Here is an 18,923-nt window from a genome sequence, read left to right as displayed (position 1 = left end):
TAAAATATAAAAGGTGAGTTTGCAGTAAGTCAATCATAGGATAGCAATTTAAATGCTCTGGCTTTTCAAAACTTCAAGCTTGGGAACACTTGTGAACTGCCTCAGGATAAGAGGTCAGTCATTTGGAATTGAGATGAGATTAAACTTTTGTTGTGATCATAAGAATTAGGAGTAGAAATAAGTCATTCAATCCCTCGAGCTTGCTCCACCATTCTATAAGATCATGGCTGATTTGATTATAAACTCAAATCCACCTATCCAGATAATGTTGCATCTGTTTGCTTAAGAAAAATTCATTATTTCTGTCCTAAAAATATTCAAGGACTTGGCTTTCACCATCTTATCAGGAATGGACTCCCAAAGGCTCATAATCATTTGAAAGAAAATATTTTGCCGAATTTCTGTTTTAAATGGATAACCCCTGATTTTTAAATGATGACCCCCTAATTCTAGATCCTTCTAGTTTGAAGGAAGCATCCAAATATCCCAAAGATCCGTCAGGATCATTGTATGTTTCAAGCAAGTCCCTCTTACTCTTCTAAATTCCATTGAAACAACCCTGGCTTGCCCAATCTTTCCCCATTAGACAACTCACTCATTTTGGGATTAGTTTGGTAAACCTTTTCTGAACTGCATGCAACATATTTATGTAGTTCCTTAAATAAGGTGACCAGTAATGTGTGTGCTATTTTAGATATAGTCTCACCATTTAACTGAAACATTCAACTCCTTTTGTATTCAATTGCCCTCATGATAAATGCTACAATTCTATTAGTTTTCCTCATTAGTTGCTATGCGTGCATACTAACTTTTTGTGATTCATGTATAAGGCCACCCAGTTCAAAGTGTCATACAATTGATGCCATGTATTAACTATGACACTTTATAGTATAAATTCTGTGTCCTATGATCCTGCCCCACTAGCTACCTGATGAAGGAACGGTTCTCCAAAAGCTGTACTTTCAAATAAACCTGCTGGACTATAACCTGGTGTTTTGTGATTTTTAAGTTTATATTTAAGGCTGACTTATACAGATATTTGATCTCCAAGGAGTTAAGGGATATGTGGAGCAGGCAGAAAAGGAAGAATGGAAGTCCTAAGATCTGCCCTGACAGTTCAATGGCAAAACAGTTTCAGTAGGCCATTTGGTCTCCTCCTGCTCACTTCCTTTATTCTTATTGTCTTTCCACAGAACTAAAATCCCTCATGACTGTTATCGTTATAGCAAGATGTCTCCCCACCCACACTTATAGAAATCAAAAGAAGAATTTAATCTTAAATATAGGTAATTAAGACAAATAAATAAATACAAGAAAACTAATTAACTTTAAAACACAGTTTTAAATCTGCATGCATTAGCTTCAGAATGCTGTCAACTCAAGCATCATTCAATGTTTTCATTCCAACAAGCTCATGTCAATTTTAACTTGAGCAAAAAAAGCCCCTCTAAGATTATTAAGCCTTCAAAAAAGTATCAAATATCTACTAACAGGAAAATATAATCTATTTGCTTTTATTATGCTGGTTGTTTAGAAGAATTATAATGGACATAATATGTTTGGCATCTGACCAATATGGGCTATGGTTAAATTTGTGGCATAAATGGATGAGATCCAGCAAGGCCCACCTTTACATCAGGAGCACAATGCTTCATCTTTTATGCTTTCCACAAGTGGCATGGTGAGCTTCTCATTAGGCAACAATGATTTTCTAATTCATTGGGATTATTGTTTGTTAAATGCCTTCTTAACAACACAACTTGCCCATTAATATTTAGCTTTCTATCTTACAATTACGAGCTAAAAGTGTTATGGAAGCTAGTGTCATGGGTACCTGGCAAATTCAACTTGTCTCTTGCTCCAAAGGACCTCCATATTGAACTCCAGGCACCAACATTTTAGTATGCCCCATGCACACTGGACACTATGGATGTTGGCATCTAATGTGTGCCAGCCCCTAAGCTTAGAGGACATTTTAAAATTTCAACACTTACCCCACAACCACCATTGTGATGCTGCAGCAAGGACACCTCGCCCATGGGCTGGACAGGCTGCACCTCCAGTCTGTACACTTGATGTACACTCACTCTGAACTTTGCCTTGCCATTTAGTACAGACACAAAGTAAGGAAGATTGGCAGGGTTGTCAGCAGGCTTCCAACAAATCAAAGGGTATAGCCTTTGCTCAGATTCCCTGACACAGTAACTTGGTTTCAGTGTCGGGATAATGTCCACATAAGGGGTGAGGAGCTGACTGCCAGGCATCCATCATGTCTCTTTCTGCCTAATGGTGGTTATTTTCCTCCTGGATTGAGAAAGAATAGGTATTAAGGGAAATGAAAATGGGTGGCAATATAGTTACTTAAGGTGCAGGTGAAGAGGTGGCCTGAGCGAGTGATTAGATGGTGTTGAACACAAGCAAGGATAGTGGTGTCGGAGGCTGGTATTGGTGACAGCGAGTGAAGAAACGTGTTGCAAGCATTAATATGAGTGGTAGAGCAAATGCCTTGTTGGGAGCAGACATTGTGAATGAGGCATTGGGACACTTACACTGGTGAAGTGGTTAAGAAAATTAACCTTCTTCCTGTATTGCTGTGCATTTCTCTAAATGGTGAGACTGCTTTAATCTAGGTAGCGAGCACTGATCAAACTGCCATTTTCTGGTGATGTCCCCTTTACTGCTGGTCCTTTGGGAAGAAGTCATGCTACTTATGCACCACACTGTCGAGCTGCACTCTGAGGTCCTTCATGCAGAGAGGAGTGCTGATATTTCCCCTGTTTACGATGTCCGAGGTAAATGTCAGGAACTATGCAGGACACCTCCAGGCTGACAGTGCTTTTTTCAGTGCACATCAAGCTTTTAAAGATGAAGCAGATACAAGAGATGCCAGTGAATTCCAAGACATTCAATGAAAGGTAAATTTTTTTGGGAACGATACATGGTTAGATGGGACTGGAATTGGAAGTGAGGGATGCCGTAGGTAAGTAATGAATGAGGCAAGTTCAGAAACATACAGCAAGAAAATCCACAAGGCCTCAGGTTCAGATCCCTCCAGAAAACTTGGTGCAACTTTGACATAGCCACAAAGACGTAAGATTCAGGCTAATATCTCTCAACTCTGAGCGGGTACCCTAAGTTTTAGTTAATTGATTGTAATAGAATATGCAAGATTGGATTTCTAGACTTGAAACAACTCAAGGGCTGAAATGGAAACATAAATTAGAATAGGTGAATTGAAGAAAGATAAAAGGGAAAAGACAATTTGATTTAGAAATAGAAAGGGCTTTTTTTTTACTTTGACACTTTAAATCTCCAACAGGAATTAATATCTGAAGAAATATGGTTCCAAGCTTGTAATTGTTAATCTTCATGCAGGAGAGATTTATTAGCAGTATTTAACAATCAATAAATTGTTAATCATGTATTAGAAATTACAATGCTAGCTTTCTGTATTTTTAAAGTAAAAAGTAATCATATTATCAACACCCCATTACTAGGGGTGGTGATGTATTCTGGCTCCTTTGGAATAAATGATTAGCATTTAACGTATAATGTGTAAAATATTTAAGACCGGAGGATACAGAAAAGAACTTGACCAGTTTACCATCTGCATCTTTAATATGATTTTAACCTGTGTATTTCTTTTAATGTGGGAGGTTTCTTAGTTTTTGTTGCTTATCCTATTGGAGGAGAATTACATTAAGTTTTTATATCTTAGGCAAGGTATCGTAGCTCCTGAGCTTACAGAAGATGAACTTTGGAAAGCAAAGTATGTCTATGATTCTGCATTTCACCCAGATACAGGAGAAAAAATGATTCTTATTGGTCGAATGTCAGCTCAGGTGCCAATGAACATGACAATTACTGGATGTATGATGACCTTCTATAAGTGAGTAAATACATTTTAAATGTTGGAGTTTTCCTAATGATTTTTCTCAACTGTAGAAAGCATATTGAGGTGACAGGACATCAATGTTAATATAAGGTCACCAATGTGTACAGCTGCACGTTCTACCTACTTGCTAATAACTACATTTCTGGAGAAGCATTAAACTCTACATTATTCATAAATTTATCTGATCAAGAAACACCGGAAGACAGAAGGACTGTCTAAATAAGAAATTCCTTTTCTAATTTTGTATTTCTTCAAAAATAAGTCCTTATTAGGAACATCAATTTAGTGTTTTCATTTTTAAACACCAATGTGTTAAATAGTAATGCAATTAAAACTACTATTCATGTCCCCAAAATCTGGATCCCATTTAGAAACCTTTGTTGCAGTGTTTGGGGAACAATTAGGGGCTACAATGTCCCAGTGAACCAAAAGCATATCCTGTTAAAAGTGTGAATCATAGCAAAAAATACTTGCATTGCACAATGTGTAAGGTTGATCTTTGTGTATGTATTTAATATTTCTTGAGCATGATATTAATTTTGAAGTGTCAAAGATAAAATGGGCTGCACCTGGTCTTGGGAGTTTTAAAGTAAATCCCTGTTCTTTCTTTCCTGATAAACAGTGGATGCTGAGCTTTCCAGACAGTATAGGGTTTTTTAAAGTACTAATGGAGCTCTCAAGTAGTTGCTCAATATAGGTTGTCTGTTATCGGTCAGTTGTTGTGTTTCTCATGGTATAACTATCTTGTTACAACCACATGAACTGGCTCCCTCTGTTCAATCACTGGTTTGGTCACAACCAAGGTTAATGTTCTTTTTGCATCATGCTATACTTTTCTCCAATTAAAATTGTAACTATTTCTGCTGTGAGCCATTCATCAATGTTTTCTTAAGCCAAAAAAAGCACATTTATTTGCTGTTAAACCAGAGGTAAATAATAAGATCTGACACACATACACGAACAGACAAAAGACTATATGATTTAGTTCGTTGGTCATCTTTGGGACATAACATCAGCCTTAGATTAAAATCTTAATTAGTTGGCTTCTTGAATGCAGTCAGTTATCGAGAAATTTGCAATAATTATCAGTTCCTCAATTTTCCTCCAGTTGTTTCTGTGGGAACTGGGTGCCAGCATCCTTGGGGAAGAAAATGCAGTCAGCAATTTCTTTCCAATTATCCCCAAAGTTATCTTGGAACCTCCTTTTCAAATACAGTTTCTTGTGTGTATTTCCAAGAGGTTCTTGGGGTGGCTGTGCCTGTATTAGCAATTGTGTCCATATCCATTACCTTGCATTTGTTCCTGTCTTCCTGAGATCATATTAGCTTTTGATGGCTGAAAACCTAGCTGTTGATTCTCATGGCAACAATCCATTTTTGCAAAGAGTTTCAATAGTCCATTGTCAAGGATCCCTTGTTATTCTTACACTTATCTATAATTAGGGAGGATTTTAGTCCTACTCTTTTTGTAATGAGCTTTTGAATTAAATCTTTATTGCAGCAATATCTGTACAAAGTTTCACTCCCATACAGATATAGTTCATTATTACATTGTGAGCTATATAGACTGGAAAATGGATTATAATGTCAAGTAATTATCCCCTCAGATAGCCTTTTCTGAATTTGCTAGTCAGTACCAACCATTATATATTCCTGAGATTTTTATTACTTTTAGATCAGGTTTCTTTGGCAGTGATTAAAGAAGTATCCCATCTTGCTTTTAACTTTTATTCTCAACCAAAATCTGTGGATTTTAAATCAGTGAGACTTCTAAAGGTTAATAATCCATGTATATTACAACAATATCTGCATGTGGTTCTTTTATTTTAACATTGTTTCTGGATGTCTCTCAGCTTCTCTTCTGTCTCTGTTTGTTGTCTTTTTCATTTTCCCTCTTTTGAGTTCCATCAGCGACGAGGAGATGTGATCACGGAGAAAGGTGGAAGCAGCAAGCAACATGAAGGTGTTGGTGTTCTAACTGCCTTCCTTAATGTCTGATATTCCCTAGCTGGTTTTATTACTTTGTTTTTCACCCAATTAGCTATATATAGTCAAATACTGTCCTGCACCCCTTGTGTTCTTGTTTCCCCTCTGTCTATTGTGTACTACCTCTTCTAATCCATTTGTTGTGCTGCTTTGCCAATTATATTCTATTTAGTGACATTTTATTTTACTTCCTCTATCTTTGCTTTCTTTTTGTTTCTTTGTCCCATTATTTTGCGTCCTTCCCCTAACCAGCTCTTCTACATCTTCTCTCCTACCCCCCCCCCCACTAACTTTGGCATTGTTTCCCAGCTGCCCATTGCCCTGTCTCCTGTTATCTATTTTTCCAACTCTTCCTTTGCCTCTGCCTGTCCCACTTGCCAGCTCAAACATTTTCATTCGTTGTTCTTCATCTTTCCCCTCAAAGCTTTTCCCATGAATCTTACATCCCTCTTCAGCCTCACAAACCTCACCCTGGATCTTTATTTTCCTCTGCTAACACGACAGAGCTGATCTTTTGCTTGTGGCGGGGAAGATGGGACAATATATATGACATTAAAGGAATCCTACATAATTAAGATAGCAACGCTGATAATGTATAATTGAGGGAATTCTACAGCAGTAAAGATGGGCAAGGAAGAGACTGAATAGGACTAGACGGATCAGAGGCCAATGACAACGTAATCTCACCTCAGTAAGCATGGATGAAGAGCTGACAGAATGAAAGTTAAGCCAGAAGGTTGCAAATAATTATTAAGTAAAACATAAATAAATGTAAGGTAAAGCTTACACAAAAGTAAGGGGAACAGGTATAGAATTTTACACACTGCCTCTACCACTACCTGTAGGAATGCATCGAGGATATAATTTGGAGGAGCATTAGCGCTACCTAGTGTTATCAATGTACAAGAACAGATTACATAGAAGGTTGAAAGAAAAGAGAATAAAGGCAGCAAATGGAATTGGATTAATACTGATTTCGGGGATAAACACCAGCATGAAACGGTTGTTGACTAAACAACTTTTTACCATGTTGAATTTCTACAAAATTCTATTTCTATTGTGTTGGCCAGGACTGAAAGAAAACTGAATGTAAATACCTTTATACATAACTTAACAGTTTAAAACTAATTCACAGGTGTGAAAGAGGTAGCATGACATCCAGGTGCCATGGAGATAGCATGACAAATAGCATGATACAGGTGTGATCTGGACAGAAAATACGTGTTGCACAACAGCAAGTCATACAGGTACAAGATTTTTAAAATATAAAATAGATTCCTCTGAAGGATGTTGAGGCAGTATAATATCTTAAAACAAAATATTAGTATTCTTAATGGCTCAGGTATCTCACTATTCTTGTCTCAGAAACCTTTATAATGACTTACATGTAATGAAATGTCCCGAGATGGTACAAAGCAAGTTTCAAGCAGCTGAGTAATGCTTCAGTGGAAGCATTAGTGTGGATGGCTTTGCTTTAAGTAAATTCTGAGGATACATGAAATCCATAAGAGACATGGCAAGATGTGGCTTTAGAGTGAGAGTTCCTAAGCATAAGATAACTGAATTTCTCTCAGCAGTGGTGAAAATACTCAAAAGTCCAAGGTCAGAGAAGTAAACAAGTGAGTTGAAATATGAGCCTGCAGAATTTAGAGTGGAATGGTACAATGGAGGTAAAAGAATAAAAATTGAAGTCAATACCCTGGGCAAAGAAAGACTAGTGGAAATTGGTTAACATTGATGAAGAATAACTAACTTGGGAGAAAACAAAAGAGGAGAACGGTAAATGGAATCAGTGGATGATGAGGCTATGAATGACTTTATATATTTTTTTGTGTTATACTCTAGATTTATTCTTTTTAATGCCTTGTTTTAGACAACACTTTAGTGAATCCTAACTATCAACATTCTCACTTGCTTTCACTTAAGTAAATTAAACATTGTAGTCTATATAGGATAATGAACAAAGATTTTTTTTTAGACTACATTAGACATTTGTTTTTGTCATCTTTAAAGATATCAGGAGAGTACAGCAATAGTTCTTGTTTGAGATTTAACTGACAATATATGAAACAGGAATAAAATTAGGAAATCATCTAGCAATAATAATGTATGTTTTTAATATTAAAAAAATTTGAAAATAATCAAGTGGCATATATGGAGAGAGGTACAAAGTTAGCAATTCAAGTCAGTGTTCTTTGTCAGAACATTTTATAATAGTTACTGAATTTTGCTGAGCCTTTGTATAATATAAATTAATGAATAGTTTCTGAATCTGTGATATAGCTGTATGATTTTAACAAAATCTTTTTCTTCTTCAGTTTTGAAAATTATCCATTTCTTAATTTAAAAGCTGAAGAACATCTGAAACTCAGCAGGGCAGAGGCAACTGAGGGGAGAAGAAGGTAGAGTAGATGTCTCAGGTCTTGCAGTACTGTCCAGACTCTTGGGAAGGGTGGCTCTTGCAGAAGTTACACTGTCAGGAGTTACATGTTACAAACCACAGCTGTGGAGGACTTAAGAGAGATTGGTGACTTGCACCAGGAGGATCTCAAGTCTTCTCCACAAGATAGACACCAAACTTCAATGAATCATGGTGTATATAGTAATGGTTCTGAAAGAGTTATTGCTGAAGACTGCATTAAACTTGACCCAATCTGATGATGTTACAGAACTTAAATTGGGAAAGACTAAACAGCTCCGGATCTTGAAGCCCTACTATCTCAAAGTCTACTCATAGTTTTTGAAGCAAATAGTTTTGAAGCACCTCCATGTAGCCTGTACCTGATTTTTATCATGCAGTAAACTCCACTTTCTTCAAGACAAGAACCTCTTGTTAGATTACTTTTAGTTTTCTTCTGCCATAATGGACAAGGGAGACTATGTATCTAAAAGCAGAATGATGGCAGCAAATGTAACTTATGGTAAACAAGAATTTAGCCAGCTCCTGCAACATGTTACCAGTGATATTGTCTGAGGATTTAATATATTCCTACCTTCTTAACATAGTAGGCACCAGTGCTGATTGAAATTCAATTTAGCTGTATAGAGCAAATTCTCATGATCCCAGAAGAAATTTCCAATACAGTTGCAAGAGTGACTGAGGCAGACAGTCAAGCAAATTACAGTAGACAAACTCATGCCAAGATTCAATAAAGAAGAATCTGCAGTCAATGTTAAAAGTAGTTTAAACATGAGAAGCACAGAATCAAGTGTGACCTAGATGTTATGTGGAACTGACACATTAGTCATGCCTGGCAGTTATAGGTTGCAACAGTTGGAGTAGCCCCAATTAGAGATTCAGTCACAAAGTGAACATATATGGGGGCTCGATGAATAAAGTTGAAATTCCTGCTGAGTAGGTTAAAATGTGGTTTAGGAAACCTGGTTGGCATGGATAAATTGGGCCAAAGGGTCTATTTCTGTGTTGTATGATTTTATGATTCTGAATACTGTATATTTCTAGACAGACCTAACTAGAAGTAAGAAAATACATACAATTCAGAGCAAACATTACTGTTACAGAGTGCAAACACTATTAGGCAATGCTGCAGTAAGGAAAATAGCGCCATTTAAACCAAAGCCACAGCACCAGGAATGTTACAAAGCCACAATTAGAAATTACATAGCAATTTAGAAGCCTAAGGTGACATAATCTAGCAGAAGAAGAAAATAAGGAGCTTATCGAGGTCGCACTAAGAGCAGGAGATCCACATTTGACGTTCTGGTTAAGGCAAGAGACATTTATTAAGGACACAAAAATTGTTATTCATTTGGAGGAATTGTTAAAGGAAATGGGGTGGTTGTGCTGAAAGCAACTTACAACAGGACAAGGGTGCGAGGTGGGTTAAAAACATGGAAAGATATAATTAGCTCAAAAGTTATTCAACTCAAATTGAATCCTAAGGGCTATCGGGTTCCCAAGTGAAAGAGGAGATGCTATTCTTCAAGATGTGTTGAGACTCACTGAAGTACTGCAGCAGGCCTTAGACAGAAATATTGGCATGGGAACATTGTTGTGTTGAAGTGGCAGGCAAATACACTACATCTTCTGGTTCATTTTTATCCTTGTTATCCACCTGCTCATTACATCCTCCAATAACTTTGTCAACCAGGGAATTTCCTCCCTAAATCTCTTCACCCCACTCCCTATATCTGGAGATTTAAAGTACTCCTTGCTTGCCACTTTTGGTCATCTGCTTATTGACTCAATATCATTAAAACACTTCTGTGCATTGCATTGGGGCATTTACATCAAAACGGCTATATAAATGCTGTTGTTGTGTAGTTTTGAAGGAAAGTAAATGTCAACTTGCCATTGGAGTATTTCAGTATTACCCAAATTTTTGTGCTAATGTACTAATGGAATGAGGCTATATAGGAAAAATAACTTGGTAAATATTTTTCATGACATCAAATAGCCTGTTCCTGTGGTGTTAATGATATTTGACACTAATAATGTGATCAATGTCTCCATGGTTTGTTGGAGATTATTCAATTCTTAATCTTGAATGTGTTTGAAAAAACTTGTTTCTATCATGTTACTACAAACCAAGGCATGGATTATTGATATTTCAAAATAACTGACTCTTACCTGGGCCATATTCATTGTGCCAAATTGCTCAGTGTTTCTCTTATATTTACTCTGCTTTTCTTTCCAGATTAGAATTCCAGTATCCTATACTCTAACAAATTTCCATATCTTTACTATGTGAAAGTCCAAATGTATTTCCTAATCCATTGCATTCTTTCCCAACCACCTTACAACGCGAGAAAGCATTTCTTGCCCAAACAAGCATCCTGCCATCCTCAATCTTGTTTTTTTTATAAACAGTCTTTTGACTTGAAAATTTCTTAATCACTAGTTCCTGATAGGTTCTATCTTCAGCCTTACTGATTCCTAACTCCATGAGCCTTGACTTTTTCTTTTTTTAAAAAAAAAATTTCTCTACTTACCTTAATGCAGATAAAATAAAGGGAAAACTACAGGTGTAGAGATCATTGTGATCCAATGTGGACTTTGAACAATTTTCCTATTAATTTCCCAAAGTGTTGTTTTCATGGCTGTATACAGTAAATGTAATGTGTCCAATTGGTTTAATTTTAGAACTACTCCAGCTGTGGTTTTCTGGCAATGGATTAATCAGTCCTTCAATGCTATTGTGAACTATACTAACAGAAGTGGAGATGCTCCAATAACAGTAGGGTAAGTTGTGCTTCTAATATTGATGTAAGGCAGTGTTATAAACTTATTTTGAATTATATTTCATATACTGACAACTAATTGACTTTTGTTCTTCAAAATAAATGAATATAAAGAGAACAAAACTTCCATATGTTTATTTTATATGCATTAACTTCTTATTTATTTATCATCATCACTATAACTTAGTAGTGTTCACTTCATAGTTAACACAATGTTTAAATTTTGTTCCAGAAGTCTCCAGTAAATATTCACTATGATGATTTCATATTTCATTTTTTCTTTTTAAATTGCAGCCAGCTTGGTACAGCTTACATTTCTGCCACAACAGGTGCAGTAGCAACAGCTCTTGGCCTTAATTCACTAACCAAGGTATCATTAACTTTTGAAATGTGCATGTTTTGTCCATGGATGAACAATACAAAGGTGTATTGTTGATTTGAAGAAGATACCAGGGATGAACAGAAAGTACTTTAGAAAAAGTAGTTCAGTATTCAAGGAGCAGAGAAAGTAGAAGGATTGCATAGAAACATTCAAACTTATTAGCAAGGTTTAAAAGGTTAAATCACAAAGATCCACTGGTTTCAGATTCAGAACACCTGTTAGCAGGTGGTTCAGAACTAATTTGATCCTAAACTTGTCAGATTATGTTAGTACGATTTTCGATTGAATGTGCATTGTGAAGGATGAGATTTCTGAATACTAGGAAGTGCATGATAAAATATTGCAAAGTCAGTATGATTTAATCAAGGGGAGGTCATGCCTGAAAAAGCTGTTGGAAGTAACAAGCAGGCTAGATCAAGGAGACCCATTGGATGTTATCTACCTGGACTTTCAGAAGACTTTTGACAAGGTAATGCACAGGAGGCTGCTGAGTAAAATAACAGCCCATGGTGTTAGAGGCAAGGTACTAGCATGGATGGAAGATTGGATGTCTGGCAGAAAGCAGAATGGGAATAAAACAGTCCATCTCAGGGTGGCAGCTAGTGACTAGTAATCCACAAGGGTCAGTGTTGGGACCACAATTTTTCACTACATACATTAATATCTAGATGAAGGAATTGAGGATATTCTAGCTAAGTTTGCAGATAATACAAAGATAGATGGAGAAATAGATAATATTGAAGAGATGGGGAGGCTGCAGAAGGATTTAGACAGGTTAGGAGAGTAGGCAAAGAAATGGTATATGGAGTACAATGTGGGAAAGTGTGAGGTCATGCACTTTGATGGGAAGAATAGAGGCATAGACTGTTTTCTAAATGGGTAGAAAGTAAAACCTGAAGTACAAAGGGACTTTGGAGTTTTAGTCCAGGATTCTCTTCAGGTAAACTTGCAAGTTGAATTCGTAGTTAGGAAGGCACTAAAAAGTAGGGATGTACTTCTGAGACTCTTCAGGCTCTGGTCAGACACATGTAGAATATTGTGAGCAATTTTGGGACTGATACCTCAGAAAGGATGTACTGGCCCTGGAACACTTCCAGAGGAGGGTCACGAGTATCCCACGAATGAAAGGCTTAACATATGAGGAATGTTTGAGGATTCTGGGTCTGTACTTGGAGCTTAGAAAGATTGGAGGTGGGGAGGTATCTAATTGAAACCAACAGAATATTAAATGGCCTGGAAAGAGTGGATGTTGGAAAGATGTTCCCATTATCAGGAGAGACTAGTACGCGAGGGCACAGTCATAGAGTAAAGGAAAGACACTGGACTTTCAGAAGACGTTTGACAACAGAGATGAGGTGTAACTTCTTCAGCCACAGCGTGGCGTGCCTATGGAATTCACTTCCGCGGAAGGCTGTAGAGACCAGGTCATTGAGTACCTTTAAGACCAAGATCTTGATTGTCAAGGGGATCAAAGGTTTCAGGGAGAAAATGGGAGAATGAGATTGCGAAACTTATCAGCCATAATTGAATTGCTGGGTTTAACGGCCTAATTTCTGCTCCTTTGTGCCAGAACAGAACCCTGGACAACATTACTCATCCCCGGTGCAGGAATACTGAAACTACTTGTTGGACTCCCATATTGTTTCTCACAGAGGCTATCTGTGATTGAGCATAAAATTTCTACATTCTGTATTTCACACATCAAAACACATGTAGACATTAAGCACAAAATATGTGGTTTAATTATTATATGAATATTCTTCAGTTTTCTCAGATATTAAAATTTTCTTATAACTCTGTTTTTCCTTAATTTGAGTGTTTTCTCTAATCTTGGTTTATTGCAATTTGTGATGCATGACACAAACCTATTGTGGATTTACAATTTGAGATAACCTGGAAAATTCTGAAGTACAATTAGAATTTGCACGCCAGGTAACATTTAGTTAAAAGGAAAATCAAAGTTGAATGAAAGAAATTAAATCAGTCAGTCTTGATTCTTACTCTTTGAGAATAAGACGAGGCATGTTCCATCTACGTTTCTAAGGATTCAGGTTTTGAATTATTTATTACTTTGTCTTCTCCATTTGATAAGAGAGAATATAATAAGCTCTATTAGTAACAGCCTGTTAGCAGTATGTCGTTAAGGGATAACATTTGGGAAAAATTAGTACTGTTTAGACATTTATATGAATGTAATAATGATGTTTGGACTGACTCATTTAGCTATTCTTGTAAAGGAAGTAATTAATGATCTATTTCTTCTTTACAGCGTGTGACACCTCTAATAGGACGTTTTGTTCCATTTGCTGCAGTAGCAGCTGCCAATTGTATAAATATCCCTTTAATGCGACAGAGGTAGGATTTCCTTTACAGTCTCGATTCCAGTAAAACATAGATTTCAAAATGAAATAATGCTAGAGGTGGCACTGCATGATGCATTATAGAGTAAGCTATCCAATTCCAACTTTTCTGCACTGGGAGATTTCAAGTACAATTCAGTTATTTCACAACATCAAGTGCCAGTCACCATGAACTATCTCTGCAAGACTCATGGTTATAAAATTGAATTATTGTAGGTTAGCTGAATATTGGAAGAAGTACTATTCACCTCTGCTTTCTGTAAGTGATGTGTCGAAATAAACTTAAATTCACAAAACTCTCTCACTGTCAATTAAGTAAAGCGCTGCAAAATCCTAGTAAGATTAGCATGTAACCTCATGTTATTTAGTATTTATGGTTAGACACTGAGTTTTGCAAAAGGCCACTTGATTGGGAAAATGTTTGAACTGATATTTTCCCTTTCATGTCTCTCATTGTTGACCAAGAAAAGGAACACCAAAACTTTAAATATTATTTGAAATATTTCTTTTTAAGTAACTGTGATGTAGATCTATTTTTAGATTCCATTTACTAAGCATGAATAATTTGTTTCTCAGTGCAACATATCTGAAATTTCTGAAACCTTGTGATCAACTTAATATGGCAGCATGGTGGCTCAGTGGTTAGTACTGCTGCTTCACAGCATCAGGGTCCCAGGTTCGATCCCAGCCTCTGGCGACTGTGTTTGGAGTTTGCACATTCCCCCGTGTGTGCATGGGTTTCCTCTCATTGTCCAAAGATGTGCAGGTCAGGTGAATTGCCATGCTAAATTGCCCATAGTATTAGGTGCATTAGCCACAGGGAAATGAGTCTGGGTTGGTTACTCTTTGGAGGGTCAATGTGGACTGGTTGGACCGAAGGGTCTGTTTCCACACTGTAAGAAATCTAATCTAATCCATGGCTGAATTACACAATTTGTATTTCTGAAAAGAGGACATGGAGTTTTTTAGTGTATTTTCAGAAAATAAATCTTTTTGAAACGTTACGCAGTTTAAATTTCCAGAATGGAGCTGTCATTTTCCAATAAGTAAGCAGAGAAGAACTAGTTTAAAGGAGCATAGAAAATTTAGTCATTACTATTTCACATTACTAATGGAAGAAGATGGCAAAAATATAAATTGTAACTCTGTATTTCTTTTTGCCCCAATAAATTAACCTTTCAGCTTGGAAATGAGCCATTTTGGTGTTTGTAACATTGTTTAACCATTCCAGAAATCTGTGGTTTGCTTTTGTTCTTCAGAGAATTGAAACATGGAATACCAGTAACAGATGAGAATGGCAACCGACTAGGAGAATCAACAAAAGCTGCTCAACAGGCCATTGTACAAGTGGTCATCTCTCGGATTCTCATGGCTGCTCCTGGCATGGGTTTGTAGCTCTAAATGTGAATACTTTTAACAGCCTGACTTCCTGAGTTACTCCAGTTAGCAAACTTCTGTCTCATTACTATTATTTATACAATATAGTGTTGCCAGGTGGACACTGAATCTGTTTTACTGTTAATAGGGTTCCAATGTGTAGTTTTCTTCGTGTTACCCTTTGTTGTTGGAAACATATCCATTCCAAATTTACTGAAGGTATTTTTTCATTATAACTCATGATATATTTGCATTCCAGTTATGGTTTACAAACTAATTCATTTTCAGTTTGGTTAAAGCAGATATTTTTAACCGGTTATTTTCCTGTCATATTTGTGTGTTTTGTTGAATACAAAGTTCAGATACAAGGACTTAGCATTCATTAGCAGAGTTGAGATTTGCTAGTGGATATAATACTGGAACTTAGGAGGTCCATCTTTTGCCTGTCATTCAAACTGTGTTATCTTAGAGTGGATGCAAATATTTCTTGGCCTGATTTGGGAGAAAGTTTGACCTAGAAATATATTACCTTGAATGGAGTAGCAAAACTGTGGTGTCCATTCATTGGCTGAAAAAACAGATTTCCAAATAATATGGACCAGTTTTAGAAAGGACCACTGAGACACTTATAGCTCCACAGCCCAAAAGGAACACTGTCTGGAATTAGAATTGTAAAGAAGTGGAGGGCGATGTTGGAATTATATGCAGATATGTAGATTTATACTTTTGGGAATTAGCAAATAAAGATGAAAATGGGAATGTTCTTCCTAAAACCTGGCAGGTATAGCATTACTGAGTTTGGGATGTACTTAGAAGATTATATTCAAAATTATAGCACGTTTGCCACCAGCTGTGCACAAAAGACGAGGGAAACCAGTTTTATAGTTTACTGAAAAATAAAATAGATAAAAATTCAATTCAGTTAAGAATCATGTTAATTACAATTTTTAAAAAAACCAAAGAACTATGAATGCTGGAAATCAGAGACAAAAACAGAAACTGCTGGAGCAAGTCTGACAGTATCTGTGCAGAGAAAACAGAGTTATCGTTTTGAGTCCAGTGACTTCTATTATCTTTCTTATTCAAGATCATAAAACTTATTGGGGAAATTTGATGTGAACTGTGGAGAAGCAAATGATTTTAGTACAACTTGCTACATTACAGTTGCTCATTGTGAAATGGTTTTATATTTCCCCCAAATAATCTTGAAGTACTCAATCAGTCAAATTTCTGTTCAAGTACTCATGATTTGGAGATGCCGGTGTTGGACTGGAGTGTACAAAGTTAAAAATCACACAACACCAGGTTATAGTCCAACAGGTTTAATTGGAAGCATACTAGCTTTCGGAGCGACGCTCCTTCATCAGGTGATTGTCCTGATGTCCAGGCAATCACCTGATGAAGGAGCGTCGCTCCGAAAGCTAGTATGCTTCCAATTAAACCTGTTGGACTATAACCTGGTGTTGTGTGATTTTTAACTCTGTTCATGTACGGTCTTGTTAGATCTCATGGCTCTTAGATGTCCTGTAAGTTTCAGGTATTAATACTGGCAATATCTCTTAGTGACAAGTGAAAATTAGAAAACCAGAAATTTTACCTTGATGGAATTTCTAATAATTTTGTCAACTTTTACTTAAAAGATTACAGAATGCTAGAAAATTCAAGTGCTATTTTGATTGGAATTCTAAATATTTAGATAGTCATCACATTGGACTAGAAATCAAAACACTTAAACTGCTATGTTACTAAATATACCTAATACGTTTTTTGTTGTATGTTTCAACTGATTATATTGCCAATTATTAAATGATGTTTATTTTTAGCTATCCCTCCATTTATAATGAATACCTTGGAAAGGAAAGCCTTCTTGAAGGTAATCTTTTGATATTTATCTTTTGAATTTTTAATATTTCTTTTTGTGGAACTAAACTGGTGCTAATATCCAAATATATGCACTTTTCTTCCATATATTAAAAAATTATTAATTCAATACAACTAATGCTTTAATCTTAAAATGTGTAAAAAGTTCCGAACTAAAGAGAAACAAAAACTGCATGAATACTTCACAATTTATTCAAAATGCTGTAGACAAGCAAAGTAAACCAATTGTGGGGGTAAATAAATTGAGATACAGTATTTTAACTGATTCAAAGCCATATACTTCCAATCAATGTATTGAGGCGTTCTTGGGCCTAATGCATGTAAATACATGCTAGTCAATTCTCTAACAGAAAAATAGCAAAAATATTTTTGTGGGAGCAGTATGACGCTGAAGGGGTTTAAGTACAATGCTATGGACCAGACCAAACCCCCTCAAACGATATTAAAAAGATAGCCTAGACCCTAACATTTTCTTGTGATAAGGGTAAGTTAAGGCGTTGTAATCCAGATGCAATTCAATCAGCCAAACTACTCAACTTTTAAACAAAACATGCTTTATTTTTATGCTACAGTTAAAATACAGACAAAATCAAAAGAGAATTCGCTGAACTGTAACTCTATCGAAGTGCTAAACAAGATTTTATATGTGTGTATATAAACTATATAATACATATATTTTATATATATATCAGTTAAGGGCGGCACGGTGGCTCAGTGGTTAGCATTCCTTCCTCACAGCACCAGGGTCCCAGGTACGATTCCAGCTTTGGGCGACTCTCTGTGGAGTTTGCACTTTCTCCCCATGTCTGCGAGGGTTTCCTCCGAGTGCTCCAGTTTCCTCTCACAGTTCAAAGATGTGCAGGTCAGGTGAATTGGCCATGCTAAATTGCCCCATAGTCTTAGGTGCATTAGTCAGAGGGAAATGGGTCTGGTTGGGTTACTTTTCAGAGGGTCGGATTGGACTGGTTGGGCCAAAGGGCCTGTTTCCACACTGTAGGGAATCTAATCTAACTGTTCCAATATAGTAACATTCCATAAACTCACCCTTGGCAATGGCAAATTCAGCAAAATAGATAGTCTCACATGCAATTCCAGCAGCAGGAAGAGAACCCCATCTGTCAGCTATAACAGAGAGGGGAATAAGAGCTTCCACATCCAGCTTCAAGACACTAGCAACTGCTGAAAACTACAACTAAAAGTCCTGGTTCTGTGGGAGCTTGACCTCACCCATTCAGGGTGCTTATATTTCCAAATTTTAAAAAAAGCAAAATCTAAAGGCCTTACAAGCCGTTTACTTTACTGGTTTGAGCAGACTGCCATTCATCTCTGTCTCAACCTTTTTTCCTTTCAACAAAAAAAGGGCAAATTACAATTCTTAAAGCCAGAGTATCGTCACAACAGATATTCATTGTCGTGACATTGATCGTCACCAATGCTGTCTGTAATGCCATTCCCTAATGGAATGACGTTAGAGAATGGTGTTATAGACAGTATTTGTCTGTACCAATGAACTCCATTCCCTAACTAACAATTCTGTTCCTCACACCGGAAACTGTCCGAGGGTGATCCAGCCTGTTTCCACATGGCATCATATTTGACCCTGAGGTAAGGATCCAATCACATGTCGTGCAATAATGCAAGAAATCCTACTTCAGAAGGTCACGATCTTCAGGAGTGGAGAACATTATCAACGAAAAGGATGACCTTTCCAAAAACAAACTGCTCAGGTTGACTGCACTGAGTGTGTCTGAAAGTATGTTTAACTAACCAACTCTCATAAAACTTTCCAAAATTCCTTAAGATTCAATTTGTTTGATATATAAAACTTATCAATATAACTT

The 18,923-nt window shown here is 36.6% G+C and overlaps 1 protein-coding gene across 5 annotated transcripts in view; it reads left to right on the top strand.

Annotated features, from left to right (window-relative positions):
- Nucleotides 1-18,923, top strand: part of LOC140492154 (sideroflexin-1-like) — a 56,139-nt gene that overhangs the window by 23,970 nt on the left and 13,246 nt on the right. For all 5 annotated transcript variants that reach the window (XR_011963505.1, XM_072590992.1, XM_072590993.1 and 2 more), the window contains exons 3-8: nucleotides 3,719-3,889; nucleotides 10,985-11,083; nucleotides 11,377-11,452; nucleotides 13,734-13,819; nucleotides 15,084-15,211; nucleotides 17,025-17,074. Coding sequence is in view for 4 of the 5 variants with exons in the window: in XM_072590992.1 (XP_072447093.1) it covers nucleotides 3,719-3,889; nucleotides 10,985-11,083; nucleotides 11,377-11,452; nucleotides 13,734-13,819; nucleotides 15,084-15,211; nucleotides 17,025-17,074 (610 nt within the window). In the remaining variant the exon portion in view is untranslated. The remainder of the gene's footprint in view (nucleotides 1-3,718; nucleotides 3,890-10,984; nucleotides 11,084-11,376; nucleotides 11,453-13,733; nucleotides 13,820-15,083; nucleotides 15,212-17,024; nucleotides 17,075-18,923) is intronic.

This window comes from Chiloscyllium punctatum, chromosome 20 (genome assembly GCF_047496795.1).
Source record: "Chiloscyllium punctatum isolate Juve2018m chromosome 20, sChiPun1.3, whole genome shotgun sequence".
Taxonomy (NCBI): domain Eukaryota; kingdom Metazoa; phylum Chordata; class Chondrichthyes; order Orectolobiformes; family Hemiscylliidae; genus Chiloscyllium; species Chiloscyllium punctatum.
This window is presented reverse-complemented; position numbering and strand designations above follow the sequence as displayed.